Source organism: Erithacus rubecula (genome assembly GCF_903797595.1).
Source record: "Erithacus rubecula genome assembly, chromosome: 17".
Lineage (NCBI taxonomy): Eukaryota > Metazoa > Chordata > Aves > Passeriformes > Muscicapidae > Erithacus > Erithacus rubecula.
This window is the reverse complement of record NC_136669.1, coordinates 6,619,566-6,641,970: the sequence shown is the minus strand read 5'-3', so window position 1 is coordinate 6,641,970 and position 22,405 is coordinate 6,619,566. Positions and strand designations below refer to the sequence as shown.

The 22,405-nt window shown below is 45.8% G+C and overlaps 1 protein-coding gene across 3 annotated transcripts in view; it reads left to right on the top strand.

The window, feature by feature from the left end:
* TOM1L2 (target of myb1 like 2 membrane trafficking protein) overlaps positions 1–22,179 on the top strand; it is a 56,401-nt gene extending 34,222 nt beyond the window's left edge. Inside the window, exons 11-16 of one of the 3 annotated variants that reach the window (XM_079320462.1) lie at positions 530–653; positions 2,890–2,965; positions 6,040–6,105; positions 13,638–13,697; positions 16,256–16,292; positions 16,843–22,179. In XM_079320462.1, the coding sequence (XP_079176588.1) occupies positions 530–653; positions 2,890–2,965; positions 6,040–6,105; positions 13,638–13,697; positions 16,256–16,292; positions 16,843–16,991 (512 nt within the window). In that variant the 3' untranslated portion in view covers positions 16,992–22,179. The remainder of the gene's footprint in view (positions 1–529; positions 654–2,889; positions 2,966–6,039; positions 6,106–13,637; positions 13,698–16,255; positions 16,293–16,842) is intronic. The other 2 variants (XM_079320463.1, XM_079320464.1) reach the window with 2 other exon arrangements.
* The last annotated feature ends 226 nt before the right edge of the window (positions 22,180–22,405 follow it).

Sequence of the window (22,405 nt, the reverse complement as noted above, 5' to 3'; positions counted from 1 at the left end):
ATTAGCCTAGTGAATGTTCTTGATTCCCCTTCTACAAATTATATTTGAAACCTTTAGGTGAAAGGTTTTATGAAACTCTTAGGTGATTTACATTAAACCAAACCAAAGATTGTGTGATTGGATCACTGGGTTTGACTGGAGGTTCTCCACCCCTTTCAGCACTGCACCAATGCCATATCCCTTTGCTTGAAAGTGTTGGTTTCACACTCTGAGAGAAGACAATGTGGAGAAAACTATTGTCCATGCCTAAAATTTTGGACTGTGTTAGTGACCAGTAAATATCTCAGGATATTGGCAGCAGATTCACACCAACTTCCAAATGTTCGCTTCTTGGTGAGGAGGATTTATGGAGTGGTGCTTCCAGGATGAATTAGATCATCTCTACATTTTTCTTTTAAGAGCACATGATTAGCATCCTCCAGCTTTTTTTGAGCAAAACTGCCCTCAGTACTGTAGCTGTTAATGGTGATGGTGTTTGTATAAGGTTTGTTATTTCACTGGTTCACTGTTTTTTCTCCTCTGGTTGCAGACTTGGGCACAAACAGTGTCAGTGGCACACTCAGCTCCCTCCAGCACAGTAATGCTAATCCTCGTGATGACTTTGACATGTTTGCACAGACAAGGGGCAGCTCCTTGGCTGAGCAGAGAAAGAAGTAAGTTGGAATTTGTCTTTAGCACTGAGTCATGGCACTGCTGTTTTCTAAGGACATAAATCTGAAACTTCTTGACTTCAGACTGAGAAAGTAGTTTTGTCATATGCCTTTGTGCTTTTAATCTAATCTCTGTCCTTTTGGATGTTATAAATGTGAGCAAGTGGAGAAGCTCCTGCTGCTGGACAGAGCAGACTGGCTGGGTACTCACTGTCTTAGTTAATGAGCTCACTGGAAACTTGGATGTGTGCTTGTGGCTTGTCATCCCATCCACCCATGTTTGAGATACAGGAACAGAGGGGTCCTTCACCTGAAGGTCATGGATGTACTTTGGTGACTGAATTACTGTCATCAAAGCCTTGGAAACAGAATTACAATCCAGTTAACTCTTCTTGTAGCCCCAGTCAGACTCAATCAGGCTGTCATGACAGTGTAGCTTGCCTGGCTCCATGATATCCCTAATTTGTTTATATGCATAGGGCTTGCATCTCTGGAGCTGCAAATCTGGCACTTTCAAGGGCATTTAGCAGGTCAAATTATTTTAATGTAAAATAAATCTATGCAGTTATTAAGAAATCCTTTGATCCCTGTCAAGTGATATTCAATAAAAGACACACTCAGGTATTTTTCTTTCATATATTATATCTTGCCTCCTGGCTTCAGATTTTAGAGGAAATAGGGGCTACCAGCAGTCAGAACATCATCAATATCCTGTCTCAAGCTAAGAAATGCTGTTAAATAGTTTATAAAAAAATTCAGAAAACTTGAGCCTACGAATATATTTGGCTCTTTTATTTGCAGTTATCAATATAGTTCTAGGTATTGTCTCAGCTGTGGTATCAGTGCTGAGAAGAAATGCTCTAATGTACAGGGATAGGCCACCACTGGAGATTTTAAGGGCTAGGAGCCTTAATGTTCAGTTAGGAAAGGAGATGCATTGCAGGAGAGACTAATCAAGGTCCCTCTGTCTCTTGTGCTAAATGAAGCACAAAACTACTCTTCCCACACCATAGCTAATGGAACAAGGAGCACAGATCATCCATGATTTCACAAGGGAGGATTGCTCTGTCTTCCTTGGATTGTGCACTGTATAAACAGAGCAGCAGGGAGGAGGAAAGGCATCAGTGTGACATGCTGTGGTGTGTAGGTGACAGCTCTCGGTGTGAGAGCTCTGGGTGCTGTGCTCACAGCTTGGGAGAAGCCAGCATGAGGAGGAGAGAGGGCTCCCCCTGCTCAGGCAGCAGCCCCTGCCAGGAGCTGATTTTGGGGCACGTGTTTGTGTCTGCTGCAGCTCATGCTTCACCACTGTGCTCTGCAAGATGATGCTGCTGCCTCTGTCACCTGACTGCTACATGTCCCTTTTGCATTGCAATTTAAGAGGCTTTTAACAGCTCTGTAAAGAGTGCATTTCTTTGTCTGCTTCACTGCAGTTGCATCATTTCATCTCTCTTTGAGTCTCGCTCTGCTTCCCCCCTATGCACACATCAAGATCAGGTTTCCAGATGTCATCTCCAAATCTTTGTTAAATATAATCTGCAGTCAGGCCTCTTTTTACAGACCCCCACTTGCTCTTGGACATTCTTAGGGTGCCTTATGATCTGTTTGCCTGCCTTTCATACTGCAGATCTTACTCCTTTTACTTCAAGGTGCTTTCCAAAACTGATGGGTGGCCTTTGTACAGAGCAAGCTCCTCTTCTTGTGGTACATACAGTACACTCAGAGTCTTGTTAAGAAAAAGAACGTGCTTTCTGGTTCCCAGGGGAGTAAATCAGGGTATCCAGAGTATTGTTTTCCTGTGAGGAAAGGCTGGGAGAATTGGGATTGTTTAGCCTGGCAAAGAGAAGGGATTGGGGTGACCTAATTCAAATACCTGAAGGGAGCCTACAAGAAAGATTAGGAGGGATTATTTACAAGGGTCTGGAGTGACAGGACAAAGGGGAATGGCCTCAAACTGAGAGAATAGGGTTAGATTGAATATTGGGAAGAAATTCTTCCCTGTGAGGGTGGTGAAGCACTGGTTGCCCAGAGAAGCTGTGGCTGCCCCATGCCTGGAATTATCCAAGGCCATGTTGGACAGAGCTTGGAGCAACCTGGCATAGTGGAAGGTGTCCCTGCCCATGGCAGGGGTGGAATGAGAGGATCTTTTAACCTCTCTTCCAACCCAGGCCTTCCTATAATTCCATGTTTGCACATGGGTGACTGCTGGACTTCAGCTCTGTGGTTTGTTCCTTTCTTGCAGCGTGACGTACGAGGATCCACAGGCTGTCAAAGGACTGGCATCTGCCCTGGATGTTCGGAAACAGAACACGGGAGGGGTAGGTCATGGCTCTGTGTTTTGTTACCCATGTGGAATCCAAGCTGGAGGCAGCTGCTTTGACTGAGCTTCTCATTCTGTATTCCAGCAACGTGGTAGTAATGGCTGTTTTGAAATTGATATCTGGGAGCAAGTACTTGCTCAGTAATGATCTCTAAAGAGACGCTGCACTCCAGTCTAAAAGACTTCAGAATCATAGTGGGTAAAGTCTCTTGTGTCCTTGCAGCTTGCCTGGGGAGTCCAGCTCTTTGGCTGGAATCAGTGCTGAGAAGAATTAAATGGGGAATGTCCTGTGAACACTGATGTGCATTGGCTTGATTTGGTTTTGCTTATGAAAGTCTTGATCTACTAGACTCTGCTCCAAGTGCATGGATACACAATTGAGTTATAGGGAGAGAAATGATGCAGACTTTTAATGCTTCACATTCTTTGCCATAACTGCCCTCACTTGCAGCCTGTTCTGATTGCCCAGGGCAAGATCTTGCTCTCTTGTGTGGGCAGAAGGGCCCCATGTGCTGTCATCTCACAGCAGCTGACACTTAAAACACGGGTGAGAGAGCTTGGGCAGGTTTGTCTGCATCCCTTGGTGAAGGCAGAGGTGAAGGAGCTTTCAGATCATCCCTGACCCCTTTTTACCACCCTGCTTTTTAAAACTGTGCTGCTCTTTTGTACACAGCTATGTGTAAGTTTTTAGAGGCCAGAGCAAGTTCAGAGCCTTTTCCAGTCCAATTTTGGACTGTGATGACCACTAGGGAGCACGGCAGAGCCAGCGTAGCATGGGAGAGCCAATGCAGTGTGCACATGCCTCTCACCAGGGAGAATTGCCTCCCCATGCCTTGGCTGATCCCACACTGGTTCTTTCATGACATGAAGAGGGAGTGCTCTGGGCAGCTGGCATTCCTGGCAGCTTGTGCTCCAAGCTTGTGTTGGGAGCCAGCTGGGGTCAGATCACAGCTGCCTGCCTGCCCCAGCTATCATTCAGTGGGAGCAGGGCCTCAGCTCCTACAGAGCATCCCCCAGCCCACAAACATACCTGCTTCTTCCTGACCCTGTCCTCCTGCAGGAAGGGTAATTTATAACCCAGGTCAGCCCCATGACCAGCGGGAGCTCAGCCCCACAAAAACTCATGGCAGCAGCACTGAGGGAAAAGGGGAAGCATGAGGAGGCAGGGACAGAAATATTCCTTCACAGGAATTCCTGAATCCAGTGTGACATCCCAAGCTCCCAGTATCACTGAGCTGTTATTGGCAGGACCTGGGGCAGGATTTGAGATTCTGCTCTTTGTTCCTGGCTAACCAAATGCAAGGAGCTTGCATTTAGCTGGTCAAGGGGAATGTATTCCCCCAAGGGCCTCAGGGTCATGTCTTTATTTATTAACACTTCTGTTCCCAGCCAGTTCTATGCTAAGCACCAGCACAACATGTCATTCACACCAGCAGAGCTGCTGCTCTGCCCTAAGTGTTATCAGTCCAAAGGGCTGTGGGTAAGCTCATCTGGGGTCAAAGTTTTTTGGGGTAAATGCCTTATAGGTTGTGGATCTTGGGGCTCTGAGTTGTCAAGACTTTCAGCCTCTTTTCAAAGGTCCTGGAGACTGTATAATGTAATCAGAACAGCTTGTTTTGAAATGCCATCGTGCTGCAATTGGTAAACACTTTTTCTCAACTATTGTGAGGCTTGTGGGTGTCTCTTCTTAAAGGAAATAAAAATTAAACTCTCCTAAAGTTACCAGCCCCAGCATGTGTAGCAAAAAACTGGCAGTGCTCAGTAAACGAAAAGACAGGCTTTAATTTGGGTAGAGCTAATTTAAGAACAGCTCTGGGGAGGAGCCAAAAGCTTTGCAACACATTCTTCACACACGTCTCGTTCCAGCACAGTTGTCCAGTGGTAGAATTCAGCACATCCGACGTTTCTAATGTAGTCATTCTCAGAATGGTCTGCAGAGAGGAGGCTGGTCACGTGGCATTAGCTGTCTTTTAATGTGATTTAGCAGCTGGAAACAAGATGAGCTAAAAATACCCTGTTTTCTTAATATTGCTTTTCCATGTTGGGAATTGCTTTTGTTGCCACAGAGTTGTTGCATGATCACAACTGGGAGGAGAGGTGTCCAAGAAACAGTTCTCTGGTGTTACACAGGGAGTATGAAGTAGGAATGATTTCCCCCTCTTTTTTTTTTCCCCTCAGAAAAATGAGACATAAAAGATTGCAGCTGATTCTCCATTACCTGTGTTAATGGGGACAGGAGAGGTGTCCCATGTGTACAGGTGTCTGTACATTACACACCAGTGGCTCTCTGCTGAGCTCAACCAGTTCTGGGCTGGTGCCACTGCACTCTGCTGAGCCTGAGCAAGCCCCTCCAGAGCTGGAGATGACTCTGCATCCCACCCTGGCTCAGGGAGGAGATGCTGAAGGACACAGAACCATCTTAGAGTGTTTGTGGTGCTGTGCCATGCAGTCTGCAGCCTGCTCAGGGGAGCTGGATGCATCAGCAGTCCTTTAACCTCTGTGCTTTCCAAGAGGGGCAGTTTGAATGGCTGCCAGGACACTGCAGCAAACTGCCCTGACTTCCCCTCCACTCAACACCATCACAGAGCTGCTGTGCTGTCTGTGTGGGGCACAGTCTGTCTGCTGAGGGCAAGGACAGGAGCAGGGTGTGCTGCAACCCACGGCTTCATAAACAAGGGGCTCCATCGAGTGTGACACGAGAGTTTCCAATGCAGTCTTACTGACTGCAGAAGCTTGTACAGCCTCACTTTTCCTTCTTCTAAGAAGATGACAAACATCAGCCTCACTACTAGGCAGTGATTGGTTTATTTGATTATTATTTTTATTTTTAAGAGAGTGGTAAAACACTGTGAGCTGTCTGTAGGAAGTGCAGAATTTTGGGTGATATCTGTCCCCTTATGGACAGAGCTAACAGGCAGAGGGGGACACAGCTGCTGCCAGGAGCTACTGTAGGCAACTCTGTGTGTGTGTGTATGTGTGTCTGTGTATGTGAAGTTTTTAACTGTTTTATTACTTGATCACGGGTTGTTGCTGTGGTTTCTCTCTTTATGGACCTTTCTGTTCTCAACACAGAGGAGAGGTAAAGGTGGGAACTCAGACATGGAGCCCATAGACAAGTGGCTAATTACACAAGGAATGGTGAGGACTTCACCAGTGAAGCAATTCCTACTGCCCACCCCAGTCCCTGACCTAGAATAACATCCTCCATTCACCTCTTGTCCTGCCCTATTGAACCGCTTGAAATCAGACAGTACAAGGAGTTTATTTCCCACCTACATCATTACCTGGGGCAAAGGGAAAGATTTGCACCAATTTCTGGTTTATACAGCACAAAGACCTGTAAACAACCAAATCATCTGTAGGATCCCACATCACCTTCAGAAGAGGCCTGGGGATCCATTTGGTTCCTTCTACTGTCTTGATTTATTTATGCAGTATCCACTTTTCGAGGGATAAACACAAGTCTCATGGATCTTATTCATAAAGAGGACATTTGCTATCTGTCTGTAAAGCAGCCTTTTCTGGTAGTGCTTAGCTTCATGGTTTGGAATAAACATAGGGAAGATGTAGGATCTTATGTAGTTGAATGGAGTGATGTAGGGATCATTCATTATGCAAGGAAGGGGATGGGGGAACTGCTGCCCACACTGACATCTTCAACTCCACTGGCATTAGGAATCAGACTCCAAAAGTTACAATAGTGTTTCTAGCTTTAAGGATTTAATTCCTGTGTCTGATGATACCAGTGCCTTGATAAAATCAGGTTTCTGAAGATCACTGAAGCTGTGCACAATTTGACCTTGTTTGAAGTTGTCCTTCATCAATGTGCTTGCAAAGAGAAGTTCAAAGCCTGCTTTAGGTGCAGAAGCCAGAGGAAGGGAAAAATAGCCTCAGCTATGCCTTAAAGCCAAGTTCTAAAACCATTTTTTGGACGATGTAATCCATCATTTTAAGTGTTTGAGATTAGTACCAATAATGTGACCTAACTAATAACGTAGAAAATCCTCCTGAGACAGTCCTGGCTGCAGTCAAGTTCAGAGAGGTGCAGGGAGAACTCTCTTTGCTCCGGGGTGTGCTGGCAGTGCAGCATGTAGGAGCACCAGGAAGCCCATGGGGCAGGAATGTCTCACTCCAGGGACAGTCCTGAATGTCCCAGACTAAGCTGCCCAATGCTTAAATAGAAAAACATCCCAGAAAGTTTAAAGTTTAGAAAATTTAGGGTGTGCAGTATCTACTCTGTGAAACACTTCCATTTATTCTTCTGGATGTAGGGCTAATCCAGATTATTTCTCAGGGCCATCTTGGAAATTTGGCAGAAGTTTGCAAGGCTGGTACACACACAGTGATGGGACAGGTGTTGTATCTACCTGCCCAAAAACAGCTCCATGCCTGCTCACACCCATGCATAAGCCCACTGTGGGTACCTGTCTCTGGGAGCCAGAGTGTCATTTTAGTGCTGTCAGACACCCACAGCTCACCAGGAGAGAATGAAAAGCTGTAAAATGAGCAGCAGTATCAGCTTTGCCTCTGATACTGTTGGCTGTGGCTCACAGAGGCTCTCACTGTTCAGTGGCTCTGTTGCAGCCAGGGATGTGCTGTGCCACTGTTAGATGTTCATCCATAATGAATAATCCAGTGATTGAGTTAGTTCTTCTTCTTTGCCTTTCCACTGTTTACAAGAGTGGGGAAGCATGAAATCAGCAGCCCTGCTGTTCACACCACTCACACCACTGCTTTATTAAAAAAGCAAACAGCATATTCTTTCATTGGCTTGTGGTTATTCAGTCTGGAAAAAGGATACTGCAGCATTCATGGAGGCATATGGATTTGGGGAGGGAAGGGGGCCTGGTTGTCCAACCAGTCACTGCTCTTACAAACCTTTCACCTTGTTTGTATGCTAAATACAAGAGAGAAATACCTAAAATAGAACTAAACTAATCATTAACTCTGTTTCTCTCTTAACTGGCTGTAGTTAACAGTATTTATTAATATGACCCGTAGCATTTACAATGCTAGTGGATAACTAGAATCCCAGGTATGAACTTGATGTGCCCACTCTATGGGGTGCTTGTTGTACTTTGCTGAGGAGGAAAGGGGTGAGCTGACACTGCTGTTCCCTGTGCCTGTACAACACAGACCACTCGAAAGGAATTCTCCACCTGCCAGAGTGGTTCTCACATCTCACAACCTGACATTGTTCTGTACAAACTGGGATACATTTCAGCTTTGGGTTGAGTGCTTCCCACTCCATTTCTCTGCATCCCATTTCACCATACAGCTTGCAGTCTCTGGCTCTCCTCTCCTAGTGAATTTGGCAGTGTTGTTCTTATTTCCACTTAACCTGTGGCTCAGTTCTGCCATCAAGATGATGCCACAACCATGGAGACAGACACAACCCACACTTTTTATCAATCCCAGCTTTACCTACAAAACTAAAGTAAGCAAAATTATATTGGCAGAAAATGTTTCTGGTTTTTATATGCCTGAGGGATGGGAGGTGAGCTGTTCCAGTGACAGCTCTCTGCAATGTGAGGTCAGGGTTTTGCCGTGCAGGGGTCCATATCAGCAGCAATTAGGCACAGACTTTACCACAGAGCCACGTTTTAGTGCAGGTAGTCACAGTTCCCTTCTCATGAGATTGGACAGCTATTGAGATTTGCATTAATATATTCCTTTCTTAGAATAATCTGTCAACCCACTCACATACCAAATGGGTTATTTGTTATGAAAGTGAGAAGTAGGTATTGCTTAAGCCACCATGTCAGGATATTAATTGGGACAGTGGCAGGGGATGGATGAAAATGAACCAGAATTCACAGACAGTGATATGAACACCACTCAGCATTCTATCTTGACTGCCAGCAGCATGCCTGGCTGGAGAGGAGAGCCCTCTTTGTAGGAAGATAGGTGAGTCAAGATTAAATGAAACAAACCTCTGTTAATTAGTAACCAAGTGGGATGCCTCTATGTGCCTTCAAGAGAGAGACAGGGTCTGAGGTGTGGAAATGCCTTGAGTAAGGTGAGACTGTTAAATAACATCATCTTCATGGAAACTGAAGTGCTTGAATTGTGGGTAAGCCCAAAAACAGACATGAGAAGATCTCATTTATTCTGTGTGGTGGGACCCCTCTCCCTGTTGAAAGCAAGCAGGTGCTTTCCCTTCTCCAAAGCCCACGGGGGTCCTCTCAGCCAGCTGTGGTGCAAGGATAACCCAATCCCTGTGCCAGGGAGGGCTGGCACTGTCTGGGCACACCTGTCAGATCCAGATGTGCTGGTTGTTGTGTGGGCACAGCTGGCTGTGCTGGGGAACACGCTGCACCCGAGCCCTGCTGCCCCTGTGCCTGCAAACACAGTGAGGAGTAACCAAGGAGTTAATGTAATCCTCTCACACAAAGTCAAGCATGTTCTAATATTGAGGCCAAGCAGCTATTTCAAGATCACAACAGCTTTAAATAGATGGTAAGGCTGTGGTAGTAAGCTGGAGTAGCCTGCTGGTGTTCTCCTAGTGCTGCTGTAGGAATGACAGACCTTTACTATTGCTAACAAGCAAGGGGAGTGAGTAACAACTAACCAAGAACTGCTGTCAGCTTTGTTAAACATCTAGAAAGAAGTGGAATTAACTAAGCTATTACAAGGCAGTAGTCTAGCAACAATTAGCATAAACCTTGTTAAACATTTTAAGAACATTAATGAGCTCACCTAGAGACCTGAATTGTCATTTCATACCTGCTTCTTTTCCAGCGGGATCATTTTTAATAGAAATAAAATGTGATAATAATAACCTTAAACTGTCTTTTTAAGGGTAGAATATTGGATTTTATGACTTCTGAGGAAATATATTGGCAATACTCTTTGGCTTTTGATTGCTAGTGAGAACATCAACACAATCTAACTTAGATAAGTAGGAACGTGAATTCCAGGTTCCTGTGGGTTTTGTGGGATTGAACATTCACTTATGTTCTCCCAGCTCTCCCTTCCATTTCCCTTCCAGGACTGTTCAGATGATCCTATTTGTAGGATTTTCAAAAGACTAAATAAAAAAGGAATTTAAACAATCAGCCCAACTTTTAATTAAAGCCAGTTACTTGAAGTACCCAAAAATATTTTGTGACTTAATTTCCATTTACCCGAATAAAGACTAAAAAAAAAAAAAAAAACCAAAACAACAAAATAAAAAAAAAATATCACAGCATATTCATACAAACAGCTTTTGTAGCCAGCACTGACTATCTGGGGAGCTCTCTTGTCAAGACTGTGAGCTTCACTAGACCATGGAAGTTTGCATAATCAAAGTATCAACAAGACAGTGTCCCATTCCAGAGTTTTTTCCATGTAGTCTGTGGCTGCCACTGCTGCTTGTTCCCAGAAACTGTTGTCTTTTTTTAATGTGTAAACTAGTTAATTTATTTTTACATTGCCTCTGTTAGAATTTAGGGATTAGTTATAACAAAATTCCTCTGTACATTTTTCAGTTTAGGGTTTCTGAAAGGGGAAGACTTGCCAAGTACCCAACTGGCTGGCAAAAACTGAGCTTCTCTGTATGGTCAGTTTAAAATGAAAAAATTAATGGTACAATATTATCATTAAAATAGTTTTAAAACTTCCAGTTTCTCTTTGAGTTTCCTTCTTCTTTATTCTTGAACAAATTCAACCTGACACATGTAACCCATGTTTTATGAGGAAATGGGGCTCAGAGTCTGAGGAAAATAAACTGGAAGTTTGTGCATGGAAGGAGCAATAGATACAAACCCTCAGCACTTCTGTGGATGTGCTGGGAGACAGGGAAAGCTTTTTAAAAGGTCAGTGCTGAATAGCAAATGGCTGACACACTCAGATGTTTATCTTACAGCTTTGTCTGCTTCTCTGCAAGAAGTGCTCTTGCACTTCTGAGGGCTTTGTTTGTTTAAGTAGCTCTAGCTGAAAGTAGAATTCCTTTTTTTTTAATTTTTATTTTTATTTTTAAAAAATTCTTACAAAACACCACAGCACAAACTCTTGTTCTGCTGAGCTGTTCTTCGAGGACTTCTGCAAGTTCAAGAGTCCTGTGATTCTCAGGAACTCAGTACTTGATCACTCATCTGTCATATTTTCAGGATAATCAAGATTTGGGCTGCTGTTCTTTCTAAAACAGGGACACAGTACTGCCACACTTTTTAGAACAGCTGCTCTTATATTCACAAAATCATAAAATCCTGGAATAGTTTGGGTTGGAAGACAAGATATCTCATTCCAACCCCCTGCCACAGTCAGGGACACCTCCCACTATCCCAGGCTGCTCCAAGCCCTGTCCAACCTGGCCTGGAACACTTCCAGGGATGAGACAGACACAGCTTCTCTGGCAACCTCTGCCTGGGCCTCCCCACCCTCATAGGGAATAATCTCTTCTAATATCCAATCTGAATCCACTCTCTTTCAGCTTAAAACCATTCCCCCTTGTCCTGTCACTGCAGGCCATATCCAAAATCCCTCTCCAGCTGTCTTGGAGCCCCCTGTAAATTTTATTCACAGAAAAGGAAAAATAAGCCAGCTATTTTCCTCCTCCCTTCCATGCACATGTTCTTATCCTTAGAGAAACATAAGCACCTTCCTGAGCTGCAAACCAGCCAAAAGCTCAGAGGCTTCCACAGTGTCACCTACTGCATGCAGGTTAAGCAACACAGCAGAGAGGCAGCAGTGCAACTCCTGCAGTAGGTTTTAGGTTGCTGTAGGCTGAATAAATTAATTACTTTCTATCTCTGAAGTCAATATTTTATAAAGCTATTAAACGAAGGAGACAGTTTTACAAGATGCAGCTTGTCCTTGGGAAGGAACGTGTTGGAAGGTGCTTAGAGCTCTTCCCTTGTGAGTGGCTGTCTGGGCCAGCTTACAGCAGCTTCAGCTCACATTGTGTGGGAATGGCTCAGGAAATCAGAAAGGGGAAGTTACCCTAAATCTGGCCCATTCCAGAGGGAACTGCAGGAATTTAATTTCTCTTTGGGATCTTTATGAATTCTCTGGAAGAAAAATGACACTGTCACTTTGTCCAGCAACTTGTCAAGTCAGAGCCCAGCCACCTTCCTGGTGCTGCTCTTGTGGGGGAAGATGCTTTGGATTGAGTTCTGGATTTCCAGTTCTTTGACACCACTAACTCACTTTAGCACACCTCACCTCAAGCAAGGGCTTAACTGACCTCCTCAGTACAAAGGGCCATTTGATTCTGTGAAAAAATTCCTGAGGAGCTTTGCTGAACAGCCTCAGCCTCTGTGATCCAGCATCTGTCCATCTTCCTCTGCTAGAAGTGCCTGAGAAAACTGCATCTCCCAGGAAATGCATCTGCAGAGCCTCTTCCAGCTCTTCTTATTGAATCACAGAGTCATTAAGGCTGGAAAAGACCTCCAAGACCTCAGACCAAGTCTGGCTATTAACCCATGACTGCCAAGGCCACAGCTAAGCCATGTCCCAAAGCACCACATCCACAGGACTTTTGTCTCTTCCAGGGTGGGTGATTCCTGTGAGAGGTTTCAGGCAAAGCTGTGGAGAACCCCTGAGACCTTTTCTACCTAGGAGAGTCCCTCTCAGTGCCAGGTCTCCTCCCTGCCAGCCCTGCTGCTTGGCTGCCATGCCCTGGCCTGCAACTCACATGTCTGACATTGTTTTCCAGCTATTTTTCAAGTTGTCCTTACCAGATCTATTGTGGTGTTTTCCTGTTTACCTTGTCAGGCCTCTGTTGTATTTAAGCAGTGTAGTTAAGTCAGGAAATTCTACACCTAATACTCAGTAATTTCCCTTTGCTGACCCAGTTACCCTTAGCACTGTGTGAAATCACTGCCCTTCAGCTGCCTGTTGCAATCACACCAGTTCCACTGGAGGGGCAGAGGCAAACCTTTCATGTCTGAGTGTTAAACTCTCCCTGGAGCCTGACGTGCTCTGGAGAGCCCTGCTGCAGCTCTGGGGCTGTGCTCTTCTCCTCTGCCCCATCCTCCTCCTCCCTCACCTTTGAGATTCTGCACTTTGCTCTGGCACACATTGGGTCACCATTGGCAGAGGAGTGGGAGCTGGAGCTGGGACAGTTCTGCTTTAAACCCTTGTGCCAAGGCTTGCCAGGGCTCAGTGGCGTGGTGGGAGGAGGATCTGGGAGGAAACATGACTGTGCCCTGGGCTCTGACTTCTCCACCTGCAGGGAAAACCAATTTGTTTTCATAGGAGTGTTGCCAGAATACTTTGAGCCCTTTTTTTCCTAACCATTCACTGTGACTTATACCCATTTAAAAAAAACAAAAGGTGTAAATTTAACATTTCAAAACCTAACTGATATCCAGTATTCTACCCTTAAAAGCATTTCACGATCAAGATTAGAATCATCAGTCCATCTTGATGGTTTTAATATGTGGTCGAGAAGTTACTCATCTTACACTGGCATCCAGTCATGTCATTCCCCATAATCTTTCTCTTGTTTTTTTTAGCCTTGTTGTTCATAATTTCCTTTCCAAATTGTTTCTTTATTTGAAATGCCATTTATATTTTGTTGCCTTTTTTTTTTTAAATTTTTTTTTATTTTCCAGCACATCTTACATCTTTGTTTTTGTTTTGTTTTTAATCTTATTTCTGGCGTTTTCCATCGCTCTGTGGCCATGATTGTGGATGTGTTTTGGTTTTTGCCTGCCTTGCTGTTCTCTCGCTGCACTCCCTAGATCCCTGTTGCACAGTCCTCTGTCATGGATGACATTGAGGAGTGGCTCAGTACCGACTTGGTGAGACTCTTTATATTTTCATTTTTCACTTGCACGGGTAACTTTGAATGCATTGCTGAGTTCCTGGTACTTCTCATAGTGGGAAGCAGTGAAACTTCCCAAGCAGAGAGATTGGTTCCCTTTGAAGGCAATATCTAAGCAGGAGTAGTCAGGGTCGTGTTCAGCAATTCAATCAAAACACTTTTTTTTCTGAGCTGTTTTATTTTCCCTTCTCCATGTGAACATCACAGAATACCATGTGTTCCAGAAAACGTGGGAATCTGATCCTCAAATAGGGAAGCGTTAAATATGGGCTGAATTTTTCTGCACCAGACTTAAAATCCATGTTTAAAGCTGAATTATTTAGACAGGATCTAAGTTCATGCTTATGTTGAGGCATGCTTTTAAGAGATGCTGGAACAGGGCTTAGATTCCTTTCAAACTGAGATGTCTTTGTTAAACTGGCAGGCAATCTTGACATGTTTCATAATAGTAATAATAAAAATTTATAACAGATTCTCTTCAATGTTTATAACTTTCTCCTAAATGATTATGGTCTGGTAATTACTAAACAAACAAATAAAAAGCAGAATTAAAAGTAGCTTTAAACAAACAAACAAAAGGCAGAATTAAAAGTAGCTTTAAACAAACAAACAAAAAGCAGAATTAAAAGTAGCTTTGCCTTCATCCTGGAGTTCATTTTGCTGTCCCAACACACATTTGTTTTAAGCAGGATACAACTAGTACACATTTATTCTATTTTAGTTTTTTTCAGTGTAAGCATATGACTCAAATCAACCAAGTGCATTTTGAGGGGTGGGTGGTGGGTTATGTTCATACTGTTCTTTTTAAACATGGTTTTAGTGAACTGAACTTGTGCTCACCATATCCTCAAGGATCATCTCCTCCCATTCTTCCAGCTTCAGGCAGAAAATTCCCAACTCCTTAGGGTTTCCCCCAGCCCCTTGCTGCTGCCTGCTGAGCTCCCAGTTGGGAGCTGTGGGATTCAGCTGGAAGCAGAGCTGCAGGCACGCTCTGGCACGTCAGCCCTGAGCTCTGGCACTGGAGGAGCTGGCTGTACTGGGAGGAAGAAAATTCTCCAGCTCTCCAGAGGTGCCTGAAGTGCTTAAACAGATTCTGGGTTCAGTGTTTGATTTTGGCAGCCTGACTACTGACTGTCTCTGAAATGTCACTGGGTTCCAGCTGCAGGTAGGTTTGTCAGGCCTCAGTACAGGAGTCACTTTCAAATTTAATTACAAACTGGTCTCATTTTGTTAAAGAAATACAGTAAATGTAGCATGTCCACTCTGCTTAACCAATAAACTTTGGTCTTTGCCATTTAAATTCATTTAGAGGGAGAGAAGATCTGATGGAGAGATATGGAGGTAGCTCTGTGCATCTGTCATCCCCAGCACAGACTTGCTCAAAAGGAACAAAGCAGAAAAGTGTCCTGGAAATGTCTGAGCAAGCCTGGGGACCCTGGGACCTCATCCCTGTGTGGGTGCAGCAGAGAGATGCCTGTGAAAATTTGGACTGAATGTTTGTTTTTCACTCCTCCTTGTTTTGATAACAGCTCATTTCAATTCTCTACTTCCCAGGCAAGGAAGCTGCAGGTTAAGTTAGATAATTGTTATTTCCTTACCCTTTTTTGGGTACACTGGGACAAACAGCAGCTCTGCCTGTGAAGAGGCTGCTGTGTGAACCTTTGGAAACTTCAGTGCAGTAGGAAGCCAGGAAATGCTCAGGCTCAAAAATGTGAGACCAGTCAGTATGTTCCTACTGCAAGAGAAGCCAAGTATAGACAAATACTTTACTTTTTCAAAGCAGTTTCAACATGAGGTTTTCAACCATCTTAAACATCCTGATAGATTGACAAGGATGCCTATCCCTGGACTTTAAATTTCATTATTTGAAATGCACATTGAAATGCACAAACTGGTGGAAATGTAGTGACCCTGTGGCATTCCCAGCCTTTGATTCTGATGGACAAACATTAATTGCTGTCAGTATCCTTCATCCAGCTCACCCTGGTCTTGTCTTTGTACAGCATGGGCACAGGAAAGCTGCTGTATTTTTGTATGAAACCTAAAATGAACTCTCAAAGGAGGAATGTTGACCCCAGACAATTTTGCACATGTCCTTTGTCAGCTAAAAGTGCATTTCACTTAAAAGCACAATGCAAACCACAGTTCTGACTTTTTTAAGGACCATGTGACAGAAAAGATGCCATCTGGTACAGTGTGTGTGTGACTCACATAGCTCAGATTTGGACCAGGATTACTGTCTGAAGGGGAAACAGTGCTGGACTGATAATCAGATCCAACAGGGAAAGCTTAGCAATCCACCAGCAATATCAGAAGCACCTCAGTGCTCATCCTCCTGCTCTGCAGCACAGTGAAATGTCAGCCCCCACTGGCCTCCCAATGTGGGAGCTGTGTGATTTCCCCAGGTCACCCTTCTCTGGTGGTTAATATGTGGAAACAAGTGGTGGAAACTGTCCAGTTGTATTAAAGGTGGAGGGGATGATGAGGAAGGGGAAACACTGCCTGTGCTCACGTGCCTTTTTGTTCCCATTGCAGAAAGGCAACGAACTGGAAGAAGGAGTGACCAGTGAAGGTAAGCAGAGATGCCCGTGGCTATGAGCCATTCTCAGGTTAGTGCTCAGATGGAATTTGCTTTGATCCCTGCTGAGATGCTGCCTTCTCCCAGCCTGATGTTCCCCAGCAAATGCTTCCATCAAAGGCAGGAGGAGAGCATTTCACAGCAAAAAGCTCATATTTATGGTGTGGGGAGCCCTCCTGGCTGTAAGTGCTTCCCTGCCATCTTCCTTGGCTGTGCTCTGTGTTTGTGCCAGCAGGAATGTGTCCCCAAGCTGCTCAGCCCTTTGGAATGATGTTTCCCTGGTTCTGTCACAGCCGGTGGCACAGTGTGGGTTTGATTCCAGCTGCTGCCTGAGCTCGGGTGTCTCCAAGGATGGCTGTGCCCTTTTTGTAGGAAGTGGGGCTGTACCAGTATTCGTGCCTGCAAACACAGCCCGACAGGATGCCAGGCACTGGAATTTCAGCCCCTGCCAACCTCTGTCCCTGGGGCCAAACGCACAGCTCCCATCCTGACCTGTCTTTCTTCTTTTTTTTTTTTTTTTTTTTTTTTTTTTTTTGCATTGCAGAGTTTGACAAATTTTTAGAAGAGCGAGCCAAAGCGGCGGAGATGGTTCCCAATCTGCCATCCCCTCCCATGGAAGCCCCCACCCCTCCGACAAATCCTTCCAGCAGGAAAAAGCAGGAGCGCTCGGAGGACGCCCTCTTTGCACTGTGAAGGCGGAGCGGAGCCGCCCTCCCGCCCCTGTGCTCCGCCGGCCAATGTCGCCGCACGGCCACTTTGTCCTCTCACAGTCCTTGGCTAACAACGACTCCCGTCCCCCCCATTCCATAGTTTGCTTCTCCTTCCCTCCCTCCCTAAATGATCCACCCCCACAAGCTGACTCTTTCTATTTAAATCCGACACTATTCCTGCCAGACCACGATTCTCCAGCACTCGCTTAATCCCCTCCTTCCTGTCCCAGCTGCACAAAACCAGCTCTTGATGCTGAAAACCCCTTCAGAATGCACCAGTACGTCACACTGGGCTGAAACAAAAGCCCGGGGGGGAGAGAGAGCAGCCTTGCCCTTCAATTTATGTAGGGATCATCCTCTTCTGTAGGCAGGTCCTGCCAAGTAGACGGCTCTGTCAATCAGCATGTAATTGACTGAGCTGGAATGTTCAGGAGGAGTGTGTCTTTATTTTTAGATAAAATGTTAATGTATTGGCTTTCGTGTTGGATTCGACAGCAAGGAACAACTGTTCCCCTTTCAACATGTGCTTCACAAGTTAAAATCCTTTACTCTCCCACTCACACATCTCCTGGTACCATATGGTGGTCGCTTTTCCCCACTTTCTGTGGCGTTTCATTTCTAAATCTCACAGGGTATTTTTTGCCTTGTGTTTTATCTGGGCTTGCTCTAATTTGAAGCAGTCTGTTGGCCGTGTCCAGTAGCTCTGGCAGTTGATAAGGATGGAGAATGCTGGGCTAAATGGCTGCTGTAACGATGACATAGGAAGCACCTTGCTCTTCAGGAGAACATTTTCACACAGGAATTTTCCTGGTGTGTTTGCCTTTTTAAATAGCTTGGTTATTTTCTCCTTATCTTAGATTCCTTCTTTGGTGGCTGTAGAGCTCTGCATTTGGTATAAACATCCATGCAGATGGATGGGACTTGCTCATGGATTGGGTGTGAGCTGAGCTTCCTGGATTCCCTGCCATGCCTGGTAGGATAGACATGCTTGTTCTTGGGGGTAGGGATGAGGAAAAGAGGCAAACCTCAGAGGTTTGTATGAAACGCTGAGGGAGGTGGTTACCATGGAGGGATTAGCTGTGCCAGCCTGTGCTGGAGGTGAAACTCCTCATTTCCTTCCAGTTTTTAGGCCTGAGAAAGTGTTGAAATGATTGTGACTGTGCTATTTGTAATTTTTGGAATGTCCTTTGATCCCTCTGCCCTTCATTAACTCCCGGCTCCTACGGGGCTGCAGTCTCTGTGCAAACAAGCATATTCCCTTGCTTGCCAGCGGCATGGCCAGGATTCCTGCTCCTCTGGGGCTGCCAGAAGGGATTCCAGCATGTGTGCCTGCCTTGCTGGGCTGACAGGCAGAGCTGGAGCAGGCAGCTCCAGCCATCGCCGCATCCCCCAGCGTGTTCCTTGGGAGGCAGCCAGTGGCGCAGGATGGCAGGATCAAAGAGAGAGCTGAGCAGTGCATGGCAGGAGAATCTCCCATCCTGACAGAGAGGCACTTTATCAGCTAAACACCCGTGCAGGCAGCAGGCTCCAGCCCCTTCTTCCTCAGGGTGTTCCTTGGCTTAGGCAAGCTCCTTCTGACCTGACATGTCTGAGCTTCCCAGGATGCTGATGTGTGTCAAGCTCTCTTGAAAGTTGTTCTAGGCCAAGTGATAGAAGCTTTTATCTGAGCATAGCATTTTATCAGCCCATACCATAGTCTCTGAGGACCACCCCCTTTGGGACATTGTGACACACAAAGCCTGTTACCAAATGCCTGATTGCAGCTCTGATGGACTTTGACAGCGGACACATTAATCTTTGAAGGGAAATGTTGCTTGGTGCAGGATTTCCAGGCTGTCCCAGGTCAGGTTTCACTCTGTGCTCTCCCTGCTCATTGCCTGCTCTGTCCTGCCCTGTCTGTAGCCTCTTCCAGGATCCCTCCATATGTAGCTGGGCCCAGGCAGGGCTGTCCTGCCACCCTTCTGCGCTGATGTGACATCTCATCACTGCTCTGTGCAGCACGGCTTACAAATGGACAGGGAAAGCCAGTTTAAGGATGGAGATAACTTGGGGATCAAACTTTTCTCCCCACTTGCTGGCCCTCTCTCCATTTGAAGCACTTCTCTGTGGGTCTGCAGAGGCTTTTTCCCATTCCATCTTCTCCATGGCTGGAAAAGAACAGTCTGCCTTGGCTGCATGGCACGCTCCTGCTCTAACCCACTGCCCTCACTGCTCAACACAAGGTGAGCCCAACACTCAGGGGTTGGCACTGCCAGCTTGCTACAACATGTCAGGTGTGGCCACCAGCTCCTAGAAACCTGAGGAAACTTCTGTGGCAACGCCGATTTGATTTCAGACAGCATCTGGTGATTGCCTGAGCAGTCTCGCCAGCACAGAATGAATTGCTGGTATTCCTGTTAATGCAGAAAGCTCCGTGGGTGTTTTAAGTGTGTATTTTCTCTTCTAAATCCTTGAAACACATTGACCCTGTGAATGGCCACATCAGGTGATTCTAAGCATGTTAATCCAGCTTCCCTGCCAAGCCAGAGGAGATAATCTCATTGCTCAGGCATGGGGACACTGTCAGATGGTGCAGTGTGGCACGGATGTCACTGTCACTAAGCCCCCACAGTGTCCCTCTGCTGCAGCTGTGCTGGCCCTTCATCCAGCCAAAAGTGTCAGCCAAAAGATGCTGAAGGAGTGTGCTTTTAATGCTTTTTTTCTGTCACACTAAACCTGTCCTGGCACCTCCAAGGTGTTGCTTTAGGGAGAATCTGGCCCCTTTCTGGAAGATTCTGCAGAGCTGTCGGTGATTTGCTCTCTCCAGATGAGAGGAAAAGAGGTGGAATGAGAAGGCTAAGGCTGGGGAGGAAATACAAAGCGTGTGTTGGCAGAACTCAGGGAGCTCTTTTGGTGTGTGCAGCCCCAGGCAACCCATGGTCCCTGCTGACACTCTGCATTATCCTCTGGAAAGCCGTGGCACTGCTTGCAGAGAGTGGCAGGTGCCACCAGCACAAGTGGTGGCTTTGCTGGAAGTAGGGCAGCTCCCAGGAGATGCCTTCATTGGGAGGAAATGTACTTTTGGAAAGACCTGGGATGGATCTGGAGCCCAAATCCACCTCACTTGACTCTCAGGGCTGGAAGCATCAAAGGGAACAGAGTGTGGCAAAACAGGTGGTTTAGCCCAAACCTTCTTTAACAAATACAAGAGCTACGCTAGAGCTTCCCAAATATCCTGTATCAGGATCTCTCATCTTCCCTGTCCTCTTGTGGTCTGCTGAAAACCAGAGCAGTGGGAACTGTTAGAGGGAAAGGGAAGGGGTTTTTCACTTCAGGAGACCAACTTCTCAGTTTATCCTTCCTCTGCTTTCACTCTTAAGTGCTTCCTCTGTGCAAGTGGGCAGAGGACTCATGTGGCTCCAATGCTTACAAGAACAGGGATGGAGCTGCAGCCTGATCCACTTTCCATAACAAATAACATCCCAGTGCTTTCTAGGCATATTAGGAATCACAGCTTCACACTCAATGACACTAAGTTATTCTCGGGGTCCTTTGTAAGTTCTAATCGTGCCCTGTTCTAGGTTAAAATATTTATTTTGTCTATATATTTTCTTTCCAGTGTGTTTTTTAACCTCATCTGTTAACTCTTCATGTGCTGAGATGTAAGGAATCAATGGTTTATATTTAAATATATAATTTGGGGTTTGTTTTTTTATTAATTGTTCTGTGTAGATTTCAGCTGCATCTTTGGCAGGTGTAATAGATAACAATGTGCTGTACAGACGTTTAGGGTGTTTAGGGTGTAGGTAAGGCTCATAGGAGAACTGCTCATAAAAACGTAGCATGGTGTCTCTTAAAGGGAACAGCATAAGTGCTGAAACTGGTCCATACTGGGACCCTCACGTAGCCTCCAACATACCTTTTCCCTTCTGATTATCACAGCCTCCATCTCTGGGATGTGCTGATCAAACTCTGTCATCCCCAGGGCTGCTCTTGCACCTCCAAGCTGAAGGATTTTTTTAGTGAGGATTTCTGTTTGTTTGACTCATTCAGTGTTTTTTGATGGGATACATTGGCTGTTTCCACTTTGAAATGGAGGACTGGGAGCTGGCTGGCTGTGGTGGCGAGATGTTTCCCTCCAGTGGTGGAAGAACAGATCCAGGCCGTGGTTTCAGGCCCAGGGCAGGGGTGATGGCCCCTCTGTGCAGGAGCTTCTGGCCAGCACAGCCTGTCCCTGCTCCTCTATTCCCTGCTCTCCTGATGTCACTTACAGGGACAGGATATGCAGCCCAGAAGAGCAAACAAGATGGATTTCCAACACTGTTTCATCCAGTGAGCTGTTGAGTCTCCTGTGCTGCTGGGAGCCCTGGAGTGGGAGCTGCTTGTGCTATCTCCATCCCCGTCCATCCCATCCAGCTCTGTCATTGTTTACCTCCTCAGGGCTCACCACAAGCCCTGCGGAGCCTCCCCTGGAAAAAAACAGCTCAGAACAGTTATTTTTATGGAAATAGTGAAGCAGTGAGTGGATTTAGAGCTGTGTTGGAGGTAATCCTTCCTCTGCTGTGGGCTCCCACCAGCCAAGGAGACGAGGTGCCCACGCAGCACCTTCCACCCGTCCAAACCACAGCCTGCTCCAGCCCCAGGTTCTGCACCCCTCCTCCTCACCTGGAGAGAGGTGAGGCTGTGAATCACCAAGAGCCAGCTGGCCTTGAGCAGTGCTGAGCTCTGGTGCTGGTTCTCTTTAGCCCACAGCAAACCCACTACTCCAAAATTCCCACCCTGCTCCGTGTTTTTATGAGTATGAGCTCCTCATTCCCTACAAGTTCCTATGAGCTGTTGTTAACCCTACAAATGTAACCTGTGTAATAGCTTCTCTGTATATTACAGCAGTAGGCTTTCCAGATAAAAGTGGATAATATTTATTTACTGAAGATACTGGATATTTTTTTGTTTGGGAATGGGGTAGGGGAAGAAAGGGGACATAACTGTTTAAAGAGATCGACTATGTAAAGAGAAACAAAATATACAAAAACCAGAGAAACCCAACACTAAAACATCGCTGTATTCAAGTAGAAAGTGTTTCCGTTCCAGATGAGACAACTGTATTAATCTGCCATTGTTTAACTTGCTCCAGAAATCATCTCCTTGGTTCCTGCATGTGAGATATTCCAATAAATACACTATTAGTGTGAGCTGGGGGTGCTATCGTCTGTCTCTCAGCTGGGGACTCACTTGGCTCTGCTGCCTGGCCTGAGCACAGAGAATGAGAGAGCACAGGGGACATGTGCAGCCCTTGGGTACCCACCACATGTCACAGCTGGGAGTCCTCAGATCCTGGCTATTCCCTCTGGGAGAAGGTTTGTCCCCAGCAGTTGCTCTTTGTATCTTTGCATGGCTCATGCTGCCCTCGGTACTGTG